Here is a 23318-nt window from a genome sequence, read left to right as displayed (position 1 = left end):
CCTGCTATGAATTGTTAATTTTATTACTCCTATGCAATACATTGTTCTTAGCTTTTAGATCGAAATAAGTGACGATCGGCAATCAAAACAAAACCAATAGAAACTGATTTACTTTGAAAGGCGACTATAAAAAAAAAAAAAAACAGTCGGACTTTAAGAAAGTTATATTTGTTTTAGATAAATAATTATAAACATATCGTAAATTCCAATGTATTTAATATTATATAGTTTGGCTAGGCGAAACTTTATCGTGTTCTAAATTTACACAGCGCCATCTAGCGATTGTCACTATTATCACGCAACTGATGATAAAATGATAGGCATGCTTACGCTATCTGTATACGCTGGCGGGCACCAGTGAGTTTTTTTAATGGACGATAATGGAATGGTAACCTTGCCTGTGCTGACGGTATACGCTGGCGGGGCACCAGTGAGAGATGATAGGTGGGAACGAAGAGTACATGTTAGTCCACCGTGATGAATACACCTGGAATTCAGCACGATCGTTTCCAGAGAGACCACGGGGAGGTCGTTCCGATAGAGTATATTGTTAGCAATGGGACTGGTAGTGCGCGTTACTAACAATCCATTCTCCCCTATACATTTGTTATTCATGAGTATGTTTTGTTTGTTTGTTTTATTATTAGGAGGTATTTAAAAAATAATTTTTGAAGTATGTCTATCAGTCATCTAGTATCCATAGTACAGGACTTTTTTAGTTTGGGACTAGATGGCATGTTACGTGTAGTGATATTTATTTATTTACTAGCTGACCCTGTAAATTTCGTATCACATATAACGCCATCTATTAAAAATATTTCGAAGTATCGACTCCCATGCAAAATGATCTATTTTAATTTTTGATTTTTCAGCTGAACTTCAGCAATTTTACTTTTTTTTTTTAAACGTATTAAATTGTATTACAATGAATAAAATTATTTAAATCGGTAAAGCCGTTTTTGAATGTTAACAGGATTTACGATTCAATTTTATATAGATAACTCGTGAAGGAAAATAAAATAGATTGCTTAACTCTGTGACTAGACGGTTGATGAACGTAAAACCGCAATATACACAATGCTAAGTAGATATGTAACTACATATACACATTATAGAGAAATCATAAGCAAAAATATTGGATTAGTCCATATAACATTGGCGACACTGTATATTCTATGTTGCCCATCCATGGTAAGATGTTTATCGTTCCTAGTTACACCCAAACAGTGTTATAAAAACATTATTAAATTAAATACCTTTATATTTTGAATACAATGAATACTTTATTTAAAAAAATCATTTAAGCTTAATTAGGTACATTTTTTTTCACCTTATTCATTGCAGTAAGCAATTAAATAATTTATTCTATCTACAATTAAACCGCCTAATAGATAGCAGTCTCATATACATGATTATTTTATAATTATACATTAATATACATTTGTCAAATCAAATTAAATATCACAATTTCCTAGTGAAAAAATTAAATTAATTTATTAAATATATAATTTTAATATATTTACACGTAGTCAAGTGGACGAAGCAAGAGATGTAAGGACAGGATGTCCACTCATCCCGTAAGGTACCTGGCGTGATAGATATTTACAAGTAAAAACGTAATTAGTACTTTATTTACTACAACTTTCTCTCTCTCATAAATATTTGTTGATTGTAATTTATAAATACATCTATATCACGAATACTTCGTTACCAATAATTCCCACAATTTTAGCAATAATAATACATGTATAAAATGCTGCAATATCAAACTGACTGAATCTATTTTTTTAATGGACGATAATGGAATGGTAACACCGCTACCATTCCATTATCATCTATTAAAAAAAAAGACAGATAGCTTATGGCTTATCCACTATTTGTGGGACAAAATTAAATTAAGAATTTTTTTACAGCATTTTATATTATTTTAATGATTTTTATTTAAGAAATTCTTTATTTGAGATGCAAAATAAAACTTTTACCTATCTATATAATAAAAATACAGTAATAAATAAAGTCTTTTCTTTTAATCACGATAGGAACTGAATAGGATAGGATAGGATTTTTACTAAGTGCATTTTTTTTTTTGCTGTGGTACGATATCACCTACCAAATTTATTTATCTTGATTTACATAAGTTTAAAAACAAAGTTTGATTTAATAACATTGATTCACATGTATCCATACTTAACCGCTTCAGTGCCATTGATTTTTACTCATATCTACTTAAAAATACCAAAGAAACCATTGTCGTGTTGATGTCATTTAGCCTTGTCTCTGAAAAAACTGTATCTTCTCCAAGAAATTATCCAATTTTAATAATTTTTTTACAGCAACTGATTTCACGAGTGCTATGGCGCTTGTCGGCATTCAAACGGTTAATACCGTATTAATCTTTTCTTATTCTGAATATTTGTTAATTTAATTCAATTATAATCGTATTTACTGATATTACTCACAACTTAGGTTACACTAATAACGCGACTGTTAAGGGGGGAAAGGGATTGTTAATAATGGAGACTGAGAATCCCATTGCTAGCAATATACCCAACCAGGTCGACCTCCTCGCGGTCCCCCCTGGAAACTATCATGGTTAATTCCTGATGAATTCATCATGATGGGCTAACTGGCCTGTTTTCATTCTCATCGATCAACCTTCACTGGTACTCCACCAGCGTATTCCGTTAGCGCAGGCGGGGTTACCATACCATTTTCACCCATCAAAAAATAAAAACCCAACTTTTTAAATATTTGTAGGCTAGTATATATAATATTTAATCCCTTAAAATTGTTTATTTCACATCATACTGTATAATTATGTTAAAGCAAACGCTGTGAATACCTTTAATAGGCGTGTGCATTAATATTGTATTGTATTTAACGTTTGTTATATATGTTATAGTGCAATATGCTGTTGGTGTTCCTTTGAATAAATAAATAAATAAATAAATAAAATATCTACCATTGTGTTATAACGAGGACAAAATATAGAAACGTAGATGCAACAAAATACATTACTTACATTCACGCTATTAACAATATGTACACTTATCAAGAGTCAAAACACAAACGGATTACGTAGTTCCATTAATACAATTTTAGAACGGTGGCGCTGATTCTGATGTGTCATTTTTCTAAATTTATCTCTTATAACCGTATATTTTATTTGTTACTTTCACGAAATCACTTTTTTTATATCACAAAGATGGGTAAACAAGAAGCCCGTCTGATGGTAAAAGGTCACTGTAGCTTATGGACGCTTGCAACACTAGGGGTGTAACGTGCGCGTTGCCAACCTTGAAAAAACTTTAATAAAGAAGAACTTTGAAGAACCCTCTACTGTAGTCTTTAGGAAAAACCTCGGTAGGGAGCTCATTTCACAGCCTGAGCGTTCGCTGGAAAAAAATCCCTTTGAACCCGCACTGTACGTGGTACTGTACCATTTAGGTTCAAGCGTGTGAGGATTAATTCTCTATCGATGGCGAGCGGTGCGATGGTAAATTATCATTTTATGGACCAACATAAACTATAATTATAACAATTTTGTCTTAAATCTATTAGAAGATAGATAGATAGATAGATAATTTATTTACATTATTTACAGCACACAAATTACAATAAAAAAAAAACATACACATAATACACAGTAAAAGAGATAAAAGAATGAAAATAAAAAAGCACAAAACAAAATATATAAATTAACAAGTTCATATCGGTCCATACATTGGATATAACTGTGATATCAAATTTATATTTTAAATTCAGAGATAGATTTAGAAAAACAGCGCCTCAGAATCGATTCTAATACTTTAAAATCTATTCAACAGTGCATAATGTATTAGAAATAGGAAATCATTATTTGCAATGTTTATATGATGACAATTTAAACCTTAATGATACTAAATACACATAGCAACAACATACAATATCAATTTAACTGGATTTCATATACAGTGGGTTGCCAAATTAATAGGGACAGTCACATTTTTTATAATTTTTGTTCCTCAAGTGCCCCTGATTGCGTTTTTAAGTGGTATAAGTGTGTTTGAAATATGTTTTTATGTTATCAGTATCTCTGTAACTCAAATTTAAAGTGAATTTCAAGTGCTGAGAGATTTATTTATTTTGTAAATATATTTTAATAACGAGAGAGACACACAGTCGTCCACACGTGTAAAAGTGAAACACGTAAATAATTCTTTTGAACAGTTCATTTGTGGTTTTGTGAAATAATTATTACCTGCAAGTAAGTACTATTTTACTATTATTAAAATTAAAGTATTTTGAGGCAGATTTTAGAACAATTTTTATTTTTATATATTTTTACAGCTTTGGCTATGGGTCGAGGGGTAGATTTGTCTCCGAGAAAAAAATCTGAGATTAAAACTCTTCTCCTAACCACAAGTCATTCTCAGAGAAAGATAGCAGAACTGGCCGGCGTATCTAAGTCTGCTGTCAATAAAATAAAGGTCAATTTAGACCAGAATCGGCCACTTTCGCCCAAAAGAAAAGGCAAATGTGGCAGAAAACGTATCACAACAGCACGTTCTGATAGGAAAATTCGGGATATCTGTTTGCAAAACAGAAAGAAAACTGTTGGATTCTTAACTCAGATGGTACAGGAATATGGAATACCTGTTTCTAAAAGAACTGTACAGCGAAGGTTGGCAGAGGAAGGCCTGACAGGTCATCGTCCAGTTAAGAAACCACGATTGACAAAGGCGATGAAGAAGAAACGGCTTGCTTGGGCTCGTGAGCACCGCCTGAAGACTGTTGAAGACTGGAATAAGGTCAGTTCTAATGTCAATTTTGTTTGTGTTATATAAAATCATATTTATAAAAATTATGAATAAATTTCTATTTTTTTTTAGGTATGTTTCTCAGACGAGTCAACATTTGAAATTCTAGCCGACAAAAGTAACTTTGTCAGGCGGCGTCCAGGCGAGAAATGTCACCCTGATTGCATAGTGGAACGCGTTAAACACCCTGTAAAAATAATGGTATGGTCTGTCATAAGCGCAAAAGGGGTTGGGCGCCTCTATATAGTCCAGGAAACCATGAGACAGGACCAATACAAGCAAGTATTAGAAACACGCCTGTTGCCACAACTCCAGGAATGGTTCACGAATGGGGAGGAATTTGTGTTTATGCACGATTCAGCACCATGCCATAAAGCGAGGAGTGTAACCAAATTTTTGGAAGACCACAACATTCCAGTTTTACCTTGGCCTGGCAATTCTCCTGATATGAATCCCATAGAAAACTTGTGGCAAATTACCAAGGCGGAAATTGCCAAGGAAATGATAACTACCAAAGAAAAACTGGTTGAAAAGTTAATAAATGTTTGGCATCACAATCCCAAATAAAAAGAAAGTGCTAAACAGTGTATCGAAAGTATGCCGAGGCGGATTCAAGCACTGATAGAAGCAAAAGGAAATGTGACAAAATATTGATAATTTCCCATCATAGTACTTATTATACTTGTTTACATTTTCAAGTTGTTTAAATATTAAATTATTGTATTCTAAATTCATTAAAGATATGTATCTAATATTATTAAATATAATCATAGCCTAAAGTGACGTTTTGAATTAATTATGGACCAATATTTTACAAAAAACCAATATTTCGTGACTGTCCCTATTAATTTGGCAACCCACTGTATTTTATTACTGGTCTGATGATTGGGCAACAAGTTATATAGAGTCAAAGCAATATACATGAGAACTAGCAACCCCATGGCTAGCGCTACACCCTGTCAAGTCAACCTCCACGTGGTTCCCACTGGAAACCTTTGTGACAAATTTTTTATGCTTTCCAGGGTACCGCGTGGAGGTTGACTTGATATGGGCATATTGCTAGCGATGGAGTTATTAGACCCAATTACTAACAATTCCTTTCCACCTTTTACATGTTGGATTAATTATATTTACGTCATCCTCACCTATCATCCCTCACCGGTGCCCCGCCAGTGTATACCGTTAGCGCAGGCGGGGTTACCATTACATTATCACCAATTAAAAAACTGTGCTCTAACAAATTAAGAAAAAAGAAACAGCTTATATCTATAGAGGAATGCATATAAATAATGTTTAAACACGAACACTCGTAGGCCCAACGTTAACACCTTGGTACACGCCACGTAAAGGTAGTACACCCACTGCGATATCGCCAAGTCTTTGAGATATTGTATTTGGGCCGACAGCTAGGAGAAGGAGAAGTAAAGGCCCACGCACATGAGCACGCCGAGGACTAAGAACACCATGACCAGTATGAACCGGTCCTGCAGGGCGCGGATTATCATTGAGTTCATAAGCCGCGACGAACGGTTCAGCTGCTCGTCGGTCTCGCGTAACTGAAAATTACGTTCCACATTTAAATATTCAAACAAAAAAAAAAATTATACAAATAAGTGACTTAGGTGTGACGTTTGTGAAAAATTGAATTCAAACGAAATTTAACAGAAAAATATAGAAGTCTATTTAATTTTTTTTTTAATTCAATTTTGATATTTGCTTAAATTTATTTTATGATATCTATGATACAAGTACTGTTCACATCTATAGGCAGCATTTGCCATTTTCTACCAAATCAGTTACAGTCTGCTTGTTTGTTATTTCAAGTTATATAAAAAAAATTAAATTTATTGGGCACATAGGTATGCAAACCCGACTTCCTAAGCCACTGTAGTTTCTGACCAGTATCCTCTCGACAACTGCAGTGTCCAAAATGAAATAAAGATTTCATCTCATCAACAACATATCATTTTCCTTAACCTAATTAAAACAGTTGCTTAATAAGTTTTAAGAAATAAATGAGACCGAAGTTTTTTTTAATAGATGATAATGGAATGGTAACCCCGCCTGAGCTACCGGTATACACTGGCGGGGCATTAGTGAGGGATGAAGCAGGTCAGTTAGCCAATCCTGACAAATTCACTAATGAATCAATCACGATGGTTTCCAGGGAGAACCGCGAGGAGGTCGACCTGATAGAGGATATTGCTGGTAATAGGTTTGTTCATTCCTATTACTAACAATCCCTTTCCTCCTTAGACAGAAGTATTTAAGCTGGTATTTTTGTCTCGGTCTGTGACACATTCAATAATAACAATAAAGCAATCTTCATAGTCTGAACTGGTATAATATGTTATACAGTAAAAATCTCTCACCCGTCCTCTAGACCTTTGTATAGTTTCCCTTTGCCCACTGAGGTCCTGCAACACGGCCGCTCCAATCTGCTCCGTCTCCAGTATTACCCGGTAGCCTTCAGTCAGATTCTTGCCGGTGCGTTCCAGCCGCTCTGTATTGTCTAATAACTTCCTGCGCTGTTCGTTGGCACCACTCCAGTCATCGTATGTTTCTTCGGATTCCAAATTATCTGAAGAAAGAGGTTTTATTTTCATTGATAAAAAAAAATACTGACAACTGTAATTCCTAATAGGCTATTGGAAAAAATTAGGATATTTTGGTAATTGGGAAATAAGAGATTGGAAGGCTATGTTTTATCCTGGTCATGCAGATGAGATCTTAAAGAAACACTAATAAATCAATTTGGAGGGTGGGATATGGCGTGAATTTACTGGGTACAGAGGAATAACACCTGAGTCCTCAGGAAAGGCAACGCATGGGGGGTATCATGGGCGAAACAGTATACTCCGTTGTGTCCATGGTACTACTCATGTCTATAGGAGACGGTTACCACTTTTCATCAGATGGGCCGTCAGCTTGTTTGCCATTCTAAGTTGTATAAAAAAAATATGAAAATACTTTATAATATAGTTTTCTAAACTCAGAATTTCTGATGCATAAAAATGTAGTCATTCCTAGTTTGAACTGTAAGGTGTGAATTTATAATGGAATTATGAGATACAGTAATAATAGCAAATGCAATAATTTAAGTAGGTACACATTAACAAAATAATCAGGTATCAAAAACAATTTAAGTTTTTATCCAGAGAAAGTTCAAACAGATGCTCATATATATACATCTCTCTTTTCATTTAAGAGTTTCCTCTTGTTGGTGCAACTAATTCATGCATCTTCCTCCAGCCAGCCCTATCCCAGGCCATATCCTTTATCTCCCTATACGATATGACTATAGGGAGATAAAGGATATAAATACATACACAATTCTAATTCACTCTTAATTAAAAATACTCAAATATATTTAAAATAAAAATTTTTATTCTTTAATATGGTTAAACCGGTTTTTTTTTTCTCGTTTTCGAATCCATCGTGATTTAATGTACAACAGTTTCCCACTCTCGTAATTTAGAAGTTCATCTATAATTTATCGATATTAAAGTAAATAAGAAATATTTATTATATATTTTAACAATATATGGTATGGTAGAAAAGATTTCCGACAGGAATATTTGTTGTTTGTTAGGGATCTAAATGCCTACCTGCCGTGAAATAAAGATTCAAAATTAGATTGGTAAGACATATTCTTTCTTTTTATTTTTATACAATCCCTTTATTTTGTAGTAAATTATTAATTATCCGTTTTTAAAATACTTTCCTTTCGTAATTGACATTTACGAAAGAAATTCACATTCAAACAAGAAATAAAAATACTTACATGAGGATGAATTGTTGAGAACAGAACGGTATTCGTCGCGAACACGCTGAAGCTCAGCGCGGTAGGCACCGACGCGAGATCCCGCACCCGCCCCACGGGATTCTAACTCTAATTGTTCTAACTGAAAAATTTAAATATTTTCTTTTAGCATGTAATTAAATTGGTGGCACACGAGGAGTTTAATTCCGCAACACAGTGTACTGAATTTTTTTTTATTTACAACTTAGAATGGCAAACGAACTGAAGCCCCACCTGATGGAAAGTGGTAACTGTCGCCTATAGACATAAGCAGTACCATGGACATAACAGAGTATACTGTTTCACCCATGATAACCCCCATGTGTTGCCATTCCTGAGGACTCAGGAATTAGAAGCCAAATTTAAAATAAACCAATAATCGTTTGATAAATCTAATGTTTTTCGATTTATATTATACAAAGAACATTGTTGTGAAAATCATATTCTTCAAGTTATACTGAAAAATATAAGAGAAACAAATAATCTTGTTATACAAAAATTTTTTCTTTCTATACAACTTTTAATTAGTTAAATATATATATATATATATATATATATATATATATATATATATATATATATATATATATATATATATAGGTGATAAACATTATCTGATGTTTCTTTATTCTTCTTCTTTACCTAAAGATATGAACAGTATACATTATAAATAAATGTGCAATTAAAAAGCATTTATTTTATTTTTTTACTTAGAATGCCAAACAAGCCAAAGACCCACCTTATGGAAAGTGGTAACAGGTCTTATTGATAAATAAACAATAGAAATAAACAATAGAAATGTGCAGAAAAAATTAATTGAAAATGTAATATAATAGACCTAAATACATATATATTTGTATATATTTAACTATCACACATAGTGTTTCTAATAAAATGGGCTCAAACTTTATATGCGTTATAATACAATTCTTTATATGCAAAATACAAGGGGAAAATCCGATGTAAACCACTAGCATTGGGATTTTCAAATACCTTTATATATATATATATATAAAAATTGAAAATGTAAAATAGAACAAATTGTGCTATACCTAAACAATTAATTTTTTTAAAGATAAGATTAGCTGTTCCTTTGTGTTGGTGTTCCTTGTATTTTGATACTAAACTAATTTATTATTTTTAAAGAATATTTTTGTTGTTAAACTACACTCCTCGCAAAAATTAAGGGAACATAAAAATTATTGAAATTTTTGGGTAATTTTCAACAGGCTGTATTTCAGTGAAAAATAATCGTACAGGAAATTTAAAAAAAGGGTTTTGAAGCTTGAAAACTCTAGTTTTCAGATTTTTTGGTGAAAAAATTTTTTGAGCTCCGGTTTCCATGCAATTCTTAAACAAAGCTGAAAATAATTTTTTTCTAAATTTTATAGGTTTTATTTTTCACTCTATGGGCATGGAAAAATTTTTTCGAGCTACTCCATTGTATAGGTCTCTTAGCGTGTTTATTCAGCTTCAAAAATCGCTTTGGATGGCTCAATTACGACCATTTGTCTCCGAGATATCGAACTTTGAATGCAAAAGCATCCTTTTCCATTCAACTGCTAATATCTCTGGAACTACTGGTCGCACAGCAAGCGGGCGCCGAGTTTCTTTATCTGCATAAAATTTTCTTGATTTTTTTCGATTTTTTTTTGATAATGAATTTTTAAAAAACAAAAAATTGAGTAAAAAGTGAAAAACAAATGAAATTATTGATTTTTGAATGGATTAGGGTGAGTTTAAGGGACAAAAACCTTGTTCCCTTATTTTTTCCAAAATTTCAATCAATTGGTCCGGGAAAAACCGTTGAACCGATCGCTCCAGGGATTTGGGGGTTCTTTAAGGAACAATAGACTGTAAAATTTTCCTCAAACCTTAGCTTTCCCGCCCATATTAGCGAAGATACAGCCAAGTAACCAAAAAAGGAGAAAAAGTCACTTTTTTCCACTTTTTTCAATTCAATGTTAGAGGTGGAAAAAAAATTTTTCTTCACTAACTCTTGACTGTGCTTAATTGGAAATTTTATGCAGATAAAGAAACTCGGCGCCCGCTTGCTGTGCGACCAGTAGTTCCAGAGATATTAGCAGTTGAATGGAAAAGGATGCTTTTGCATTCAAAGTTCGATATCTCGGAGACAAATGGTCGTAATTGAGCCATCCAAAGCGATTTTTGAAGCTGAATAAACACGCTAAGAGACCTATACAATGGAGTAGCTCGAAAAAATTTTTCCATGCCCATAGAGTGAAAAACAAAACCTAGAAAATTTAGAAAAAAATTATTTTCAGCTTTATTTAAGAATTGCATAGAAACCGGAGCTCAAAAAATTTTTTCACCAAAAAATCTGAAAACTAGAGTTTTCAAGCTTCAAAACCCTTTTTTTAAATTTCCTGTACGATTATTTTTCACTGAAATACAGCCTGTTGAAAATCACCCAAAAATTTCAAAAAATTTTATGTTCCCTTAATTTTTGCGAGGAGTGTATATACACATTATTTACAACTCTATGTGTATTTATGTTTTTAGTAAATTACTTTATTGTAGGTTTTGTTTTTTTCAATCCTGTAAATATATGTATTATCACTATTACAGCCATTAACTGTCCACTGCTGAACATAAGCCTTCCCCATAAAAGAAATGTTGTCAATAGTTGCCATGTTTGGCAGGCAGGTTGGCAACTGTAGTTAAGCTTTCAGAGATGTTTTAAGAGGGGCACTGCTACCTATTATCTAACTACATAAACTTCTATTGTATCAAATATGTTTCAGTACTTGTTGACTATTTTTATTTTAAAAAACTACTATAATTTTGGAACGATTACACCAGAATAAATGAAAAAAAAAGTTAACAATTGAAAATATAAAAGAGAACAAGCACATAATGGGCAATGGATAAACAATTAAAAATGATTGACTGTTATTTTTTTACATCACTGGCTTCCACTTTTTTTAATGTTTTGTTAGCTATACCATAGAGTACTAGATGAATAAACAATAATTAAAAGTAGATATTATTTTGATAAATTATATGAAATCTTCCACACTGCAATAAATAGATAATTTCTTTATGCAACTTGGAATGGAAAACAAGTTGACAACTATCAACATACTGTGACATCCATATCTCCAAACTGGAGGACTAAAATGTTATCTTCACATTAAGACAGAAATACCAGTGGGACAGAGTTCGCCAAGCTGTGGTTTTTTATACAAAAAAATGCAATCTTACCAAGTCATTGGCTTCTTCAAAATTCGCTTGAATCTCTCTTGTCAACTGATCACGGTTATCTAAACACAGAAGATGATCAATAGAATGCCTTGTGCATATATTCATTGAAACTCTTTATCAAAATAAAACTTACCCTCGTTTCCCGATTTCAAACGGCCAATTTTAGCTGTAATATCAGCTGTAAGCACTGAATATTGTTGTTCGTATGACTGAATTAAGGTAGCCATTTTTTAGTTCCTATCTTAAATCAATAAACTACATTAATATTACGCACAAAGGAAACTGTAAATTCTATAAAATAACATATCAAAATTTTATTCAAGAAATTATTTTAAGAATATGATATAGATCCGTAATTTATTGATTTGATTGATTGAAATAGAATGACATCTTGAATTCAGAGATGTCATGTCAACGTCATCCTAGATGATATGTCACCGTTTTTGAGCACATTATATCATAGACGTAGAATAAGTATAGATCTGTCACTTGAAGGTGTTAGTGAATACACGTTTTTTGTTGGAATCTTTATTATTTAGTGTTATATTGTGTTGAGAATCCTTATATTTATTTCATTTTGTCCTGTGTTTGTCCTATTTTCTTAGTGGTGTGTGGTAAGTAGTTTCTTATGTGTATATTCGCTCCACCTCCGTAATTATGGAGGTGAGCGGTGATGAGGATCCTCCCGATATAGGAGGTATACCTATAGAACCTATCGATGATGGCTTGGAGCCCTCTCAATCCCTGGTAGGTAATACAAGGAAAAGACGAGCGTCTTTGGATCTTGACAATAGGGATGGGAAAAAAACTAATCCACCCTCAGAATCAATACAATTTGTTTACACCAGACCAGGTTTTGAGAGTGACTCAAAAGCAAAGTATAATCCCCAGGATGCGGCTCCTTATTCCGTACATGTAACAAGAATAGAACCCGATGTTTCAACTGGATTGTCAATAAAACTATTAAGATTTGCGCAGTTCTTACACAAAAATAAAATCACAGGAATCAGGAAGGGGGGTATCAAAGCATTAGGTCGTAATAGGATATCTGTTGAATTTAAAAATCATTTAGAAGCCAACAATTTTGTTGAAAATCCACTCCTTACAGATAATAAATACTCTGCTAGCATCCCAAGATTCCAAATCTCCCGAATGGGGGTTGTTCGTAATATACCTAATGACTGGTCCCTTGAGGAACTGGTCCAAAATATCGATACTCCTCCTAATTGTGGACAAGTGATAAGAGCTAGACGATTAAATGTCAAATCTCATAAACCGGACAACTCAGTCACTTGGATTCCCTCATCTTCAGTTGTATTGACTTTTGAAGGGCAGGTTCTTCCAGAAAAAGTTTATTGTTTTGATACCTCTCTCCCGGTTCTGCTATATAGGTTACCTCTTATTCAATGCAGAAATTGCTGTAGGTTTGGCCATATTCGTACTCAGTGTCGATCTAAACCTAGATGTTATTATTGTGGTGCTCAACATGCAGGTGATGCATGTGATAAAAGTAAGGAACAACCACATTGCATACTCTGTGACAGTGATAATCATGCAGCTACAGAGTCGGTGTGTCCCGAACATGCAAGACAAAAAAGTATAAAAATTGTAATGGCTGAAGAAAATATAAGCCACATGGAGGCATCTGTCCGATTTCCTTCTGTAAAGCGGTCATATGCTGATGTAACATCGACTCAACAAAATTTACACCAACCTCAAACCTCTCATCCTCCAAACTATCAATTCTCAGTTACATCATCTCCATCCTCATCACCCAGAAAATCATATCGTGAAACAGTCCTTTTAACTCCCCGACCTCGTCCCCCCATGGGTAAATCGTATGACATATCTGCACATAATAATATTACTCAGACACCCAAATCCTCTCAACCTAATGGTTGTGCTGCTATAGGCCAACAAAAATATGAGGAAACAACTCCTCTCCCTACCCCAAATGACAATCTTGTGGAACTTCTTGTTTGTACCCTCATTAACATTATATCAAAATTTTCAGATGCATTACCGAACAATGTCCAACAATTACTGCAGCTCCTCCTCTCCTCCTTCTTAAAAAATGACCCTAAACCTCCTACAATGGAATACTAGGAGTATCTTAAATAAAAAACATGATCTTATATATTTACTCAATAAATTTAAACCAGTGGCATTTGCCATCTCGGAGACATGGTTAAGACCTGGCACTACATTCAGAGTGCCTGGCTACTCATGCCTCCGGGATGACAGAGCCGACGGATGGGCGGGTTCCGCTCTTCTGGTTACAAAATCTACTACATTCTCCCAAATCCCCATCCCCTCACACAGTCCAGAATTTCAAATAGTAGCAGTCAAAACCTTTGGTATTACCTTAGTCTCTATTTATATCCCTCATCCAAATCAATCCATACTCTCTGAGCTTCAGTCACTCCTATCGACTCTCTGTCCTCCTTTTATTATCATGGGAGATTTTAACTGCCATCACACATTATGGGGCTCACAATCCACTGACACAGTTTCCACATACTTGTTAGATCTACTCGACGACATTGACCTCTGCGTGCTGAATGATGGATCTAGTACCCGTAGAGTATCCCCTCTTCAAAACCCCAGCTGTCCTGATTTAACACTTGCATCCCCTACCCTAGTCACTAAACTTACATGGCAAGTCCTACCTAATTCATATGGTAGTGACCATCTTCCTATCTTAATTACATTCTATAATACTTATTCCAAACCTACGTCTGTCCCCAGTCCACTTCTAAAATATAAAACAGATAAAGCTGATTGGCATAAATTCTCCAGTCTTTTAGAAAATAAATTTTGTTCCCTCCCTGCCATAAGTATAAATAATTTTCATGAAACCTACAATAATTTTGTTACTTTTTTAACATCAGCAGCTAATGATTCGATCCCCCTTAAAAATTCTACTCTTAACAAAATCCCTTCCCCCCCTTGGAGGCTGAAAGAACTTATTTATCAAACTTGACGATGGATAATTACCTCTCCTATCGTAAGATAGCTGCTCGCACAAAGAGACTGCTCTCCAAGAAAAAATCTTCAGGATGGCATAGGTTTTGTGAATCCTTATCTCCAAGAACCTCCCCCTCTCTTGTATGGAATAAAATCAATTCATTTCGCAATGGAACTATTAATCATAATTTAACATCGAATAATCCCTCGTTATGGGTAGATGCTTTTTTTGATAGGCTTGCTCCACCTTTTGTCCCCTCAGAAGATTCCCTTCCTTATGCAACTCCTCCAACTTCTAGTGGTGACAGAATGGATGAACCATTCTCGTTACCAGAATTGATTTGCGCCCTTGATCATCTCCATGACTCCTCTCCAGGAATTGACGGCATCCCATATTCTTTTATATGTAATCTACCCATGTCAGGTAAAAAATACTTTCTGGATATTATTAATTGTGTCTTCTTATCTGGAATAGTACCTGAATCTTGGAAATCCCAAATTATAGTTCCCATCTTAAAACCCCAAAAAGATCCTAACGATCCAAATTCTTACAGACCGATTGCCCTATCTTCGGCCTTGGCAAAAATTCTAGAAATTCTCATTAAACATAGACTTGAATGGATTTTAGAAAGTAAAGGTTTATTATCCAAATTACAATTTGGATTTAGACGTGGCATGGGTACTACAGATAGCCTTAGTGTCCTTATTTCGGAAATACGCCTTGCTTTCTCCTGCAATGAACACCTCATAGGAATTTTCCTTGATATCTCGTCTGCGTATGACAATGTCCAGCTTCCAATACTCAGGCAAAAGCTGCAAAATCTGAGTATTCCTGTGAGACTGACTACTATCATATGTAATCTCTTAATGGCTAGATCGATTTCCTTGCGTGTTAATGGCTCTCTTTTTCCTTCAAGACTGGTCTGGAAAGGTCTCCCACAGGGCTCTGTCCTTAGTCCCCTTTTATATAATATCTATACATCTGACCTTGAATCCTCCGTTACTTGTTTCTGCAAAATCCTACAATATGCGGATGACATTGCTATGTATATCGCCTCAGATTCCTTTTCTGACTCCTCTTCCCGCCTAAATTCCGCGTTATATTACCTCAATCAGTGGCTAGATGATCATGGGCTAACACTTTCTATACCAAAGTGCTCAGCGGTCGTTTTTAGCCGCAAGAGACAAATCCCCGTTATTGAACTCTCTCTAAATAACGAACCTATCTTAGTACAAGATAAAGTAAAATTTTTGGGTGTTATCCTGGACTCAAAATTAACAGGCCTGCATCATTTAAGCTACGTAGTAAATAAATGCGAAAGTAGTATTAATATCTTAAAAGCCCTTTCTGGTGTACGTTGGGGTTCTCATCCATATAGCCAAAAACTCTTATATAATGCTATTATCCGAAGTCACTTTGACTATGGCTCATTTCTGTTAGAACCTTGCAACAAAATTGCTCTAGCTAAATTTGACAGAGTTCAAACTAGGTGCTTACGTATAATTATTGGTGCAATGAAGTCATCTCCAGCAAACGCTCTGCAAGTCGAATGTCTAGATCCCCCTCTCCATCTACGTAGACAATATCTCTCAGACCGCTTTTACCTCAATATTGCTCAATATAACTCCCATCCTCTCCTTCCTATCTTAGAGTCTCTCTCAGAACAAATAAACCTATCAAGTTACTGGACCCATAAAGAACCCCCTCCCATCCTTAAGAGCTTTACCAAGTACAAAAACCCGATCTCACTTATTAAAAAAATAGACCGTAACCCTCTTTTCGAATTTGATTATGATTCTCTAATTTATCGTCCTAATGTAATTCTAGATTTTGGATTAGTAAAACATTTACCTTTTGCTAATCAAAAGTTTCATAAACTAATCAAAAATGTCATAATATAAAATACACGGAGTCTTCTCTAACCCTGACATTGGCAGAAAATCACCGTTGCTTCTACGGTGGAAGCCATATTTTAAAAAAGAAGAAGAAGAAGAAGAATAAGTATAACTTATGTACCGACTACCGACCCACTAAGGATCATATTAAACAAATAATGATAGTACAAAAACCTGTACCTACTTAGTGAAGGTCAAAGTCAGAGAGAAGCGTTTTATCTTTTTTATCTTACAAGTTACTACATGATGAAAATATAAACCGCTTTACACAAAGACATTGGATAAGTACTAGTAACCCAGTTCCCATTTAAGGTTTTATCGTTTATAAAGAGACACTTCATTATGAGTATTTATTTATTTATATATTCTTTACTACACCACTTATAGAGTAATAATAGAAAAAAATATATTTATTTTCTTTCAACTTTATTTGTTAAATTTCTTATTTATGAATAAATTTTATCTCAATAAATGGGTCCAATGGATATATTCTATTCTACTAAAATTATAGATTGTCAAAAGGCTATATCAGGGATCCAGCCTTTTTTATAAAGTTAAACAAATAGCAACATTAGGTATATCTGTAAGCTTCAATCAACCGTTTACGAATGCCTTTCGCTGTTGTTTCTGTACTTAGTGCTTTCTCTGAGGCTTGTGTTTCTGCTTGTTTTTTATCTGTTTGTTTCATTCATTTTTCGTTTGTTCTAAATTGTATTTGTTCACTTATGTTTGAATTAATTAAAACTTTTATTTTTGGAAATTTCTGTGCAATGTATCATTTTCCTAAAATGTATATTTTATTTTAATAAATTTATGAAGAAACATTTGTTGAATGATGAATTTTATTCAAGTCTAAATACCTTAATACTAAAGGTAAGTTATATATTTGTTTTAATTCATCAGTTTGAACTTGAAACTTGTAATATTAATTAAATTTATAGACAATCTCATTCTTTAATAAAAGCTTTAATGTGGTATAATGTTATGTATAATTTTTAATACATAATATTAGTTTATTCACTTTCCGTTTCAATGTACCTATGTTTGAACAAACTTATACAAGCTTATTGTTTGAATTCTCATTTGAATAAGATAATAGTTGACGGTTGATTCACACAATTCATACGTATAAGTAAATGCATGCATATTTATGTTAATGATGTTTTGATTTCACTCTTCTGAAAATTGTAGTACTTGATCTATAATTGTATCCGGTATACTATTTTTTTATGATAGTTATATCTTCAATATATTAGAGTTAGACGCTTGTTTAATTGTACCTACATTTATAATTCTGACCACTCCTTCATCTTGTGAATTTCTCGTAATGATTCATTATGAATATTTATTATGGTAATCACAATCGCTCTTGCATCAAATAAGGTGAATCACTTACAGCTATTTAATATTGGCAATAGTTAGAGCCACTTTTCATATATAGTAGTAAATGACAAAGTATTTTATTGTTTTTTTTTTATTTTCCACTTACAGGCTTTTAGTAAGGATTACTTAGATGATAACTGATTTTTATAATGTTATAAACTGAGAATCTTGGGGGAAACTACTATGTTTGTCATATTACTTCACCTTCCAATGATCACTGCTTTGATCACCACATAATACAAACATTAGTATGTATTAATAATGAGTTTTGTTCATTAGTATGTAAATTTAAAGCCTATAAAATCAAAGGCAGCTAAACACCATAGAATCGATTTCATTTTCACTCTATATTCAAATATAGAAGGAGTTCTAATAATTAAAATTCAAATTATTACTAATATATTTTTTTTTAAACTGGTTTAAAATATAGAATATCAGTTCATATCAGACAAAATATTAGTTTTTATAGTTTTCTGAACATTGGACAGATTTGGATTTAGCTGTTTTTAATTTTATAGGACTCATTTGTATTGGTTTGAGAGATTTCTATGTACATATTAAAAACAAACTTAAGTATGTCTTGTCTACTGAACAAGTACAAGTACTAAACAATGGATAGACATCCATTGTTTAGTGCCATAGTACAAGCTCTACTTATTTTGGTATTAATAGTACTATGTAATATGTTCAGGTGGTATTTATTATTTATTGAATTTCTAAATTTTTTTTTTTAGAATGATGCATCGCAATTATGATGAAGATTCAGGTCGTAGTTCCTGTTCTGCTGCTTCTATAGGACTCAGCCCTATTATGGACTACCATGATGTAAAATCGGATGATGCTTTAGATAAAGTAAAAAGACGACATTATTCTAAGGAGACCACTGGTACTAACACAGATTTAAAAGTAAGCACCCGTCCAAGAAGCTGTATAGCACTTCCTAAATCTCCAGACGAAAGAGACCCATTTCCGAGTTGTAAGCTTCAAAACAGAAATAGAAATGTCATATTTAATTATGGTGACTCCACCAGAATGGGAGGACTAAGCAATGCACACTCCACATTGGAAATAGCTTGCAGCACACAGATTGAGGAGCCTCAGATGCAAAACAATGCTGTCTCTATGGTGGCGATCGGTGCTGCTGAAAAACTTAGCAGAGGCAATCCTGTTCATTTCAATCCAAATGGTAGAAGAGGAAAGCCTGTCCAAAGAGCAGCTTCAAGGCTCTACAAGGCTGAGTGTGGATTTAAAGGCAAGGAATTTTGTATTGGGCCTGAATTCATTGTCAGAGCATCACAGGCTGTGAAACATATGGATCTAACTCTGTCTGCTTTATCTGAGAAGAGAGTAATCACAGTTGTCTTACTCAATGGGCAAAAAGTAGAAGTTGTGTGTGATCCACAATTAATAACAGCAGGACAGCTTTTTGAGGCTCTCGTCCACAGTGAAAAATATGAACAGAACTTCATGCTAGGTATTGCCGTTTTAATTGGTGGGGATTTTATATTCTTGCCAGATGATTATAAAATTAAAAAGATTGCTCCAGAAAGTTGGCATAAGAGTAATAATAAAAAAAATAAAGTAATAGATGAGAACAATACACTGACAGTTTTTTTAAGAATTAAGTTTTTCTTGCCTAAAAACATTGCTAATAATATACAAAGTGGAGAATGGGTGTATAGAGTTTATTTACAATTGAGGAGAGCAACAGTGGAAGGTCAAATGACTTCAACTATTCAGAATTTAATTTTACTAGCTGGATATGCATTGCATATTGAATTTGGAGAATTTTCATATAGAGAACATGGCACTGCTGATTATTTTTTGATGGAGCATTATTTACCAGAAAATATTATTACAAATGACATGGCAGATATCAAGTTGCGTATGAAACGGGCACACGAATCTCGGCATGGCCTAGACAGGAATAAAGCAATATTAAATTATATAACATTAGCTCAAACATTTCGTGATTATGGGGCACATTTTTACTCTGCAGTTTGGGCGACAAGGGATGGTTTTTGTAGAGATGTTTGGCTTTCTATTGGTCCAAGAGGTGTCACACTTTATTCTAGAAATAGTCATAATACAGAAGTGTCAGGGAATAGTACAGATCGTATTGTCTTGCAAAGCTTACCATGGCATCACATACACACTTTTTACTACAACAAAAAGAATTTGTATATAATACCAAATTCTTATTCGGGACTATCTAAAATCGGTATAAAATATAAACTAAAAATGACAGACAATAAAAGTTATTTTACATTTTGGTTAGCCTCTTTACACCACCGATTGTACCTGAAACTATATGCGAAAGATGACTTTATTTCTTACTTATCAGGTGAGAATTGTCCCATAAATAAAAGTGAAAGCCCAAAAAAATCTGATTGTAGTAACTATCAGGACAGCTATAATTTAGCTGTGAGAAATCCAGTTAGAGCTAGAAGACCTGTAAGAAGAAGATTCAAAATGGATATATTTGGAGAAAAAAGAGCACATAATAAAGAGAATGAAAAGCCAAACACAGAGGAATTATTAAGACAAATACTTTCACCATCATTGAATGAAGACAGCATGCATAATACTTCAAATCAAAATATACATGGCAACTCTTCTAATGATGGGTTATCATCATCCGAAAGTTGCAGTCTACCAAGAAGACAAGGTGTTAAGATGGGTACAAGGGTTTTTAATGGCATGAAAACAGCTGCTGGTAATAGGTATCATACTTCACCTATAAATAGATCTAATTATTGTACTAGGTCTGATTGTGACCTGACTACAACTCAGAGTGATTCAGATGATTTTAATTCAGAACAAAAACAGCATTGTAATGTAGACAGTATGAAATTATTACCAGAGAGACATTATAATCAAGATATGAGCAATTTACCAACTGCTTATGTTTTAGAATCTCCGAAAGTATACTCGGACGCTTTTAGTTATAATGGTGTTAGTAATGATTCTTGTTTAAATACTTCTTTATTTGAGAAGTTGGATAATATGGGCTGTGTACAAGGAGAAAGAATGTTTGTGACTGCAGTATTAGAAAGGGACCAAATGAACGCTTTGGGGTTGCAAGTAGCTGAAGGATCAGATGGTAATGTGTATATAAAATCTATAACACCTGGAAGTGCAGCAGATTTGTGCAAAAAACTTTTACCAGGCGATCAAATTATATCAGTGAATGGAAAGACTTTGCTTAATGTTAAGTATGAGAAAGCTTTAAAAATGTTGCAAACAGCTCCGCATAAGGTGGAACTGATAGTTTTGCAAAATGCAAATAAAAGTTCCAATGTTGAATACCAGTTGGATGCAGCAACTAACTTTGAGGAATCAAGTCAATGTAAATTAACAAATCATAGAAGTATAAGTCAAAGTATTGCTAGCGCGATTGATGTTGAAATCACTGATGACGAATTATTAAATGAGGAAGCCTTGAAGACTGTCTATGCTCTTATTAAGTTGACAAAGGAAAAGGTTATTAAAAGAATGAAAGACAACAGCAGACAAAACACACCGAATAGAAGCAATTTGCAGAAATGTTATTCAGAAAATAGAGTATATGAGGAATCTGACACGGGAGGTTCTTCACGGGAAATTACACCACACAAGCGAAACACTCAAAAGTTTAACACATGGCGAGGACAGTTTCCAAATGCAAGACCTAAACGACGACCTTTGAGTCTGAGTATTCCTACAGATGTAGATTTGACAGAAGACTATTTAAATGATGACCCAGGAGAAGCAATAATGAAAAGATCCTCAATGAAATCTATTCAGTCATCATTGAATAGCCTTGACAATAAGTCAGTGAAGAGTGGTTCTTCAAAAACTGTTCCTTTACCACGAAATTTTGGCCTTGGCAGGAAATGGTTGGGACCTGTTAAATATCCTGTGACTCCATGTAAGAGTACCACTGCTTCTGTCGAAACTAGTGCAATTACTGATGATGCTATAGTGAGAAGACATTTTATTTACGGTGGCGGTGACTCAGATGAAGATCAAATATTTTTATAATAAATAACAAAAAACATATACATATTATGTTGTACATATTATATGATAGTATATAGATTGTTATTATTAGACATTAATAAGAGAATTATTATTATTATATAAATAAATAACATTTATAATGCAAATATATTTTTATCTCAACTGAAGAAAAACCTTTTTAGAGATTTATTTACGTAATCTTCTGCAAGTGAGGTTAACCTATATTTGAACAGTTTTTTTTTTTTTATATTATAAAACAACTTTTAAAAATTTTTTTTTACCAGTGCAATAGTTTCAGAAGTAAAATCTATGCTTCAATAGTTAAATACTATTACGTAATTACATTGCATTACATTTATGAACGTATACTATGTACTTAATTAAAAAATAGGTACATAGTATGTTAGTACATATATATGCTATCTCAAAGATCTATAACTCCTGTAAAGTTTTCATTTGCCTCGCTTTTTAATAAGTACCGGCATCCACCCTAAATTACCTATGATCCATAGCAACAGGCAGATTTACATTCGTACCCATGATTCGTATAAAAAATCGTAAGTATTAATAAATACATTATTAATCTTGTTCAATCATAATAATGTGGATTATAACAATAAAATATATTATCTATGGTATTATTATCTATTTAGCGCCAATGAACATTGTACCTACCATCATAAATAATTCCCCCCCTCCTTCGATTTATCACAGACTATTTTGATAGTGGGTATGAATTTACTGATTACGTAACAATACTAACGCGATGTTATCTGCTACAACTGAACAAGTACTTATGTGCCATGTGAAATACATCGCGAGATAGTTTCGTTCACATCTATTCACTTATATTTTATAGGTATTTACTTACAAAGAACTTTCGTTTTCGCTGTGGAGAAAATTACCGTCACTATGACCGTTTTTTCACATGTATATATTCATGTAGTGTTGGTAATCGTTGGTTCATTGCTTTGATCAGATATTTAGGTTTTAATTTGATCGTATTTTTTTATGGGATGAAAATAGTGAGATACGGATGAGTGGTGATAAACGAGGATGCAATCGGGTCAGTTGACTCGTCGTAACTTACCAAGAATCAACCAAAATGGTTATCAAGAAACCACGTGTTCGACCTGATAGCGACCTAATGACGCTCGTCCCATTTTTCCCCTGTCCTTGAGTTTTAACAATTTTTTTTAATTGATGATAATAGAATGGTAACCCCGCCTTCGCTGTAGGTATAC

The 23318-nt window shown here is 33.5% G+C and overlaps 2 protein-coding genes across 4 annotated transcripts; one reads left to right on the top strand and one right to left on the bottom strand.

Annotated features, from left to right (window-relative positions):
• Window positions 1-146: 146 nt before the first annotated feature.
• On the bottom strand, window positions 147-12212 carry LOC113510326 (vesicle transport through interaction with t-SNAREs homolog 1A). The gene is made up of 5 exons (XM_052895265.1): window positions 11960-12212; window positions 11827-11885; window positions 8584-8704; window positions 7172-7380; window positions 147-6355 (listed from the first exon to the last, which is right to left on the bottom strand). Exons 1-5 carry the CDS (start codon window positions 12051-12053, stop codon window positions 6206-6208), a joined length of 633 nt encoding a protein of 210 aa, XP_052751225.1. The 5' UTR covers window positions 12054-12212; the 3' UTR covers window positions 147-6205.
• Window positions 12213-17343: 5131 nt separating this feature from the next.
• On the top strand, window positions 17344-22234 carry LOC113516114 (tyrosine-protein phosphatase non-receptor type 13-like). Of its 3 annotated transcripts, none has more exons than XM_026900483.3 (2): window positions 17344-17562; window positions 18807-22233. In XM_026900483.3, exon 2 carries the CDS (start codon window positions 18808-18810, stop codon window positions 22093-22095), a length of 3288 nt encoding a protein of 1095 aa, XP_026756284.2. In that variant the 5' UTR covers window positions 17344-17562; window position 18807; the 3' UTR covers window positions 22096-22233. The 3 variants fall into 3 exon arrangements, with proteins under 3 accessions (XP_026756284.2, XP_052751144.1, XP_052751145.1); XM_052895184.1 differs by lacking the exon at window positions 17344-17562 and adding an exon at window positions 17916-18072 and having other exon boundaries at window positions 18807-22234; XM_052895185.1 differs by lacking the exon at window positions 17344-17562 and adding an exon at window positions 18173-18320 and having other exon boundaries at window positions 18807-22234.
• Window positions 22235-23318: the final 1084 nt, after the last annotated feature.

This window comes from Galleria mellonella, unplaced genomic scaffold (genome assembly GCF_026898425.1).
Source record: "Galleria mellonella isolate WM207_F2 unplaced genomic scaffold, CSIRO_AGI_GalMel_v1 utg266, whole genome shotgun sequence".
NCBI classification, from domain to species: domain Eukaryota; kingdom Metazoa; phylum Arthropoda; class Insecta; order Lepidoptera; family Pyralidae; genus Galleria; species Galleria mellonella.
Note: the sequence above shows the minus strand (reverse complement) of the source record. Positions and strands in the feature narration are given on the sequence as shown.

Excerpts from the sequence above, each read along its gene's own strand:
- LOC113510326 (XM_052895265.1), bottom strand. The coding sequence starts at position 12,053 with ATGGCTACCTTAATTCAGTCATACGAACAACAATATTCAGTGCTTACA. Across the intron at positions 11,886-11,959 it reads TTTGAAATCGGGAAACGAGG|ATAACCGTGATCAGTTGACA; the intron begins GTAAGTTTTATT and ends TTCTGTGTTTAG. Across the intron at positions 8,705-11,826 it reads TTGAAGAAGCCAATGACTTG|TTAGAACAATTAGAGTTAGA; the intron begins GTAAGATTGCAT and ends TAAATTTTTCAG.
- LOC113516114 (XM_052895184.1), top strand. The coding sequence starts at position 18,808 with ATGATGCATCGCAATTATGATGAAGATTCAGGTCGTAGTTCCTGTTCT.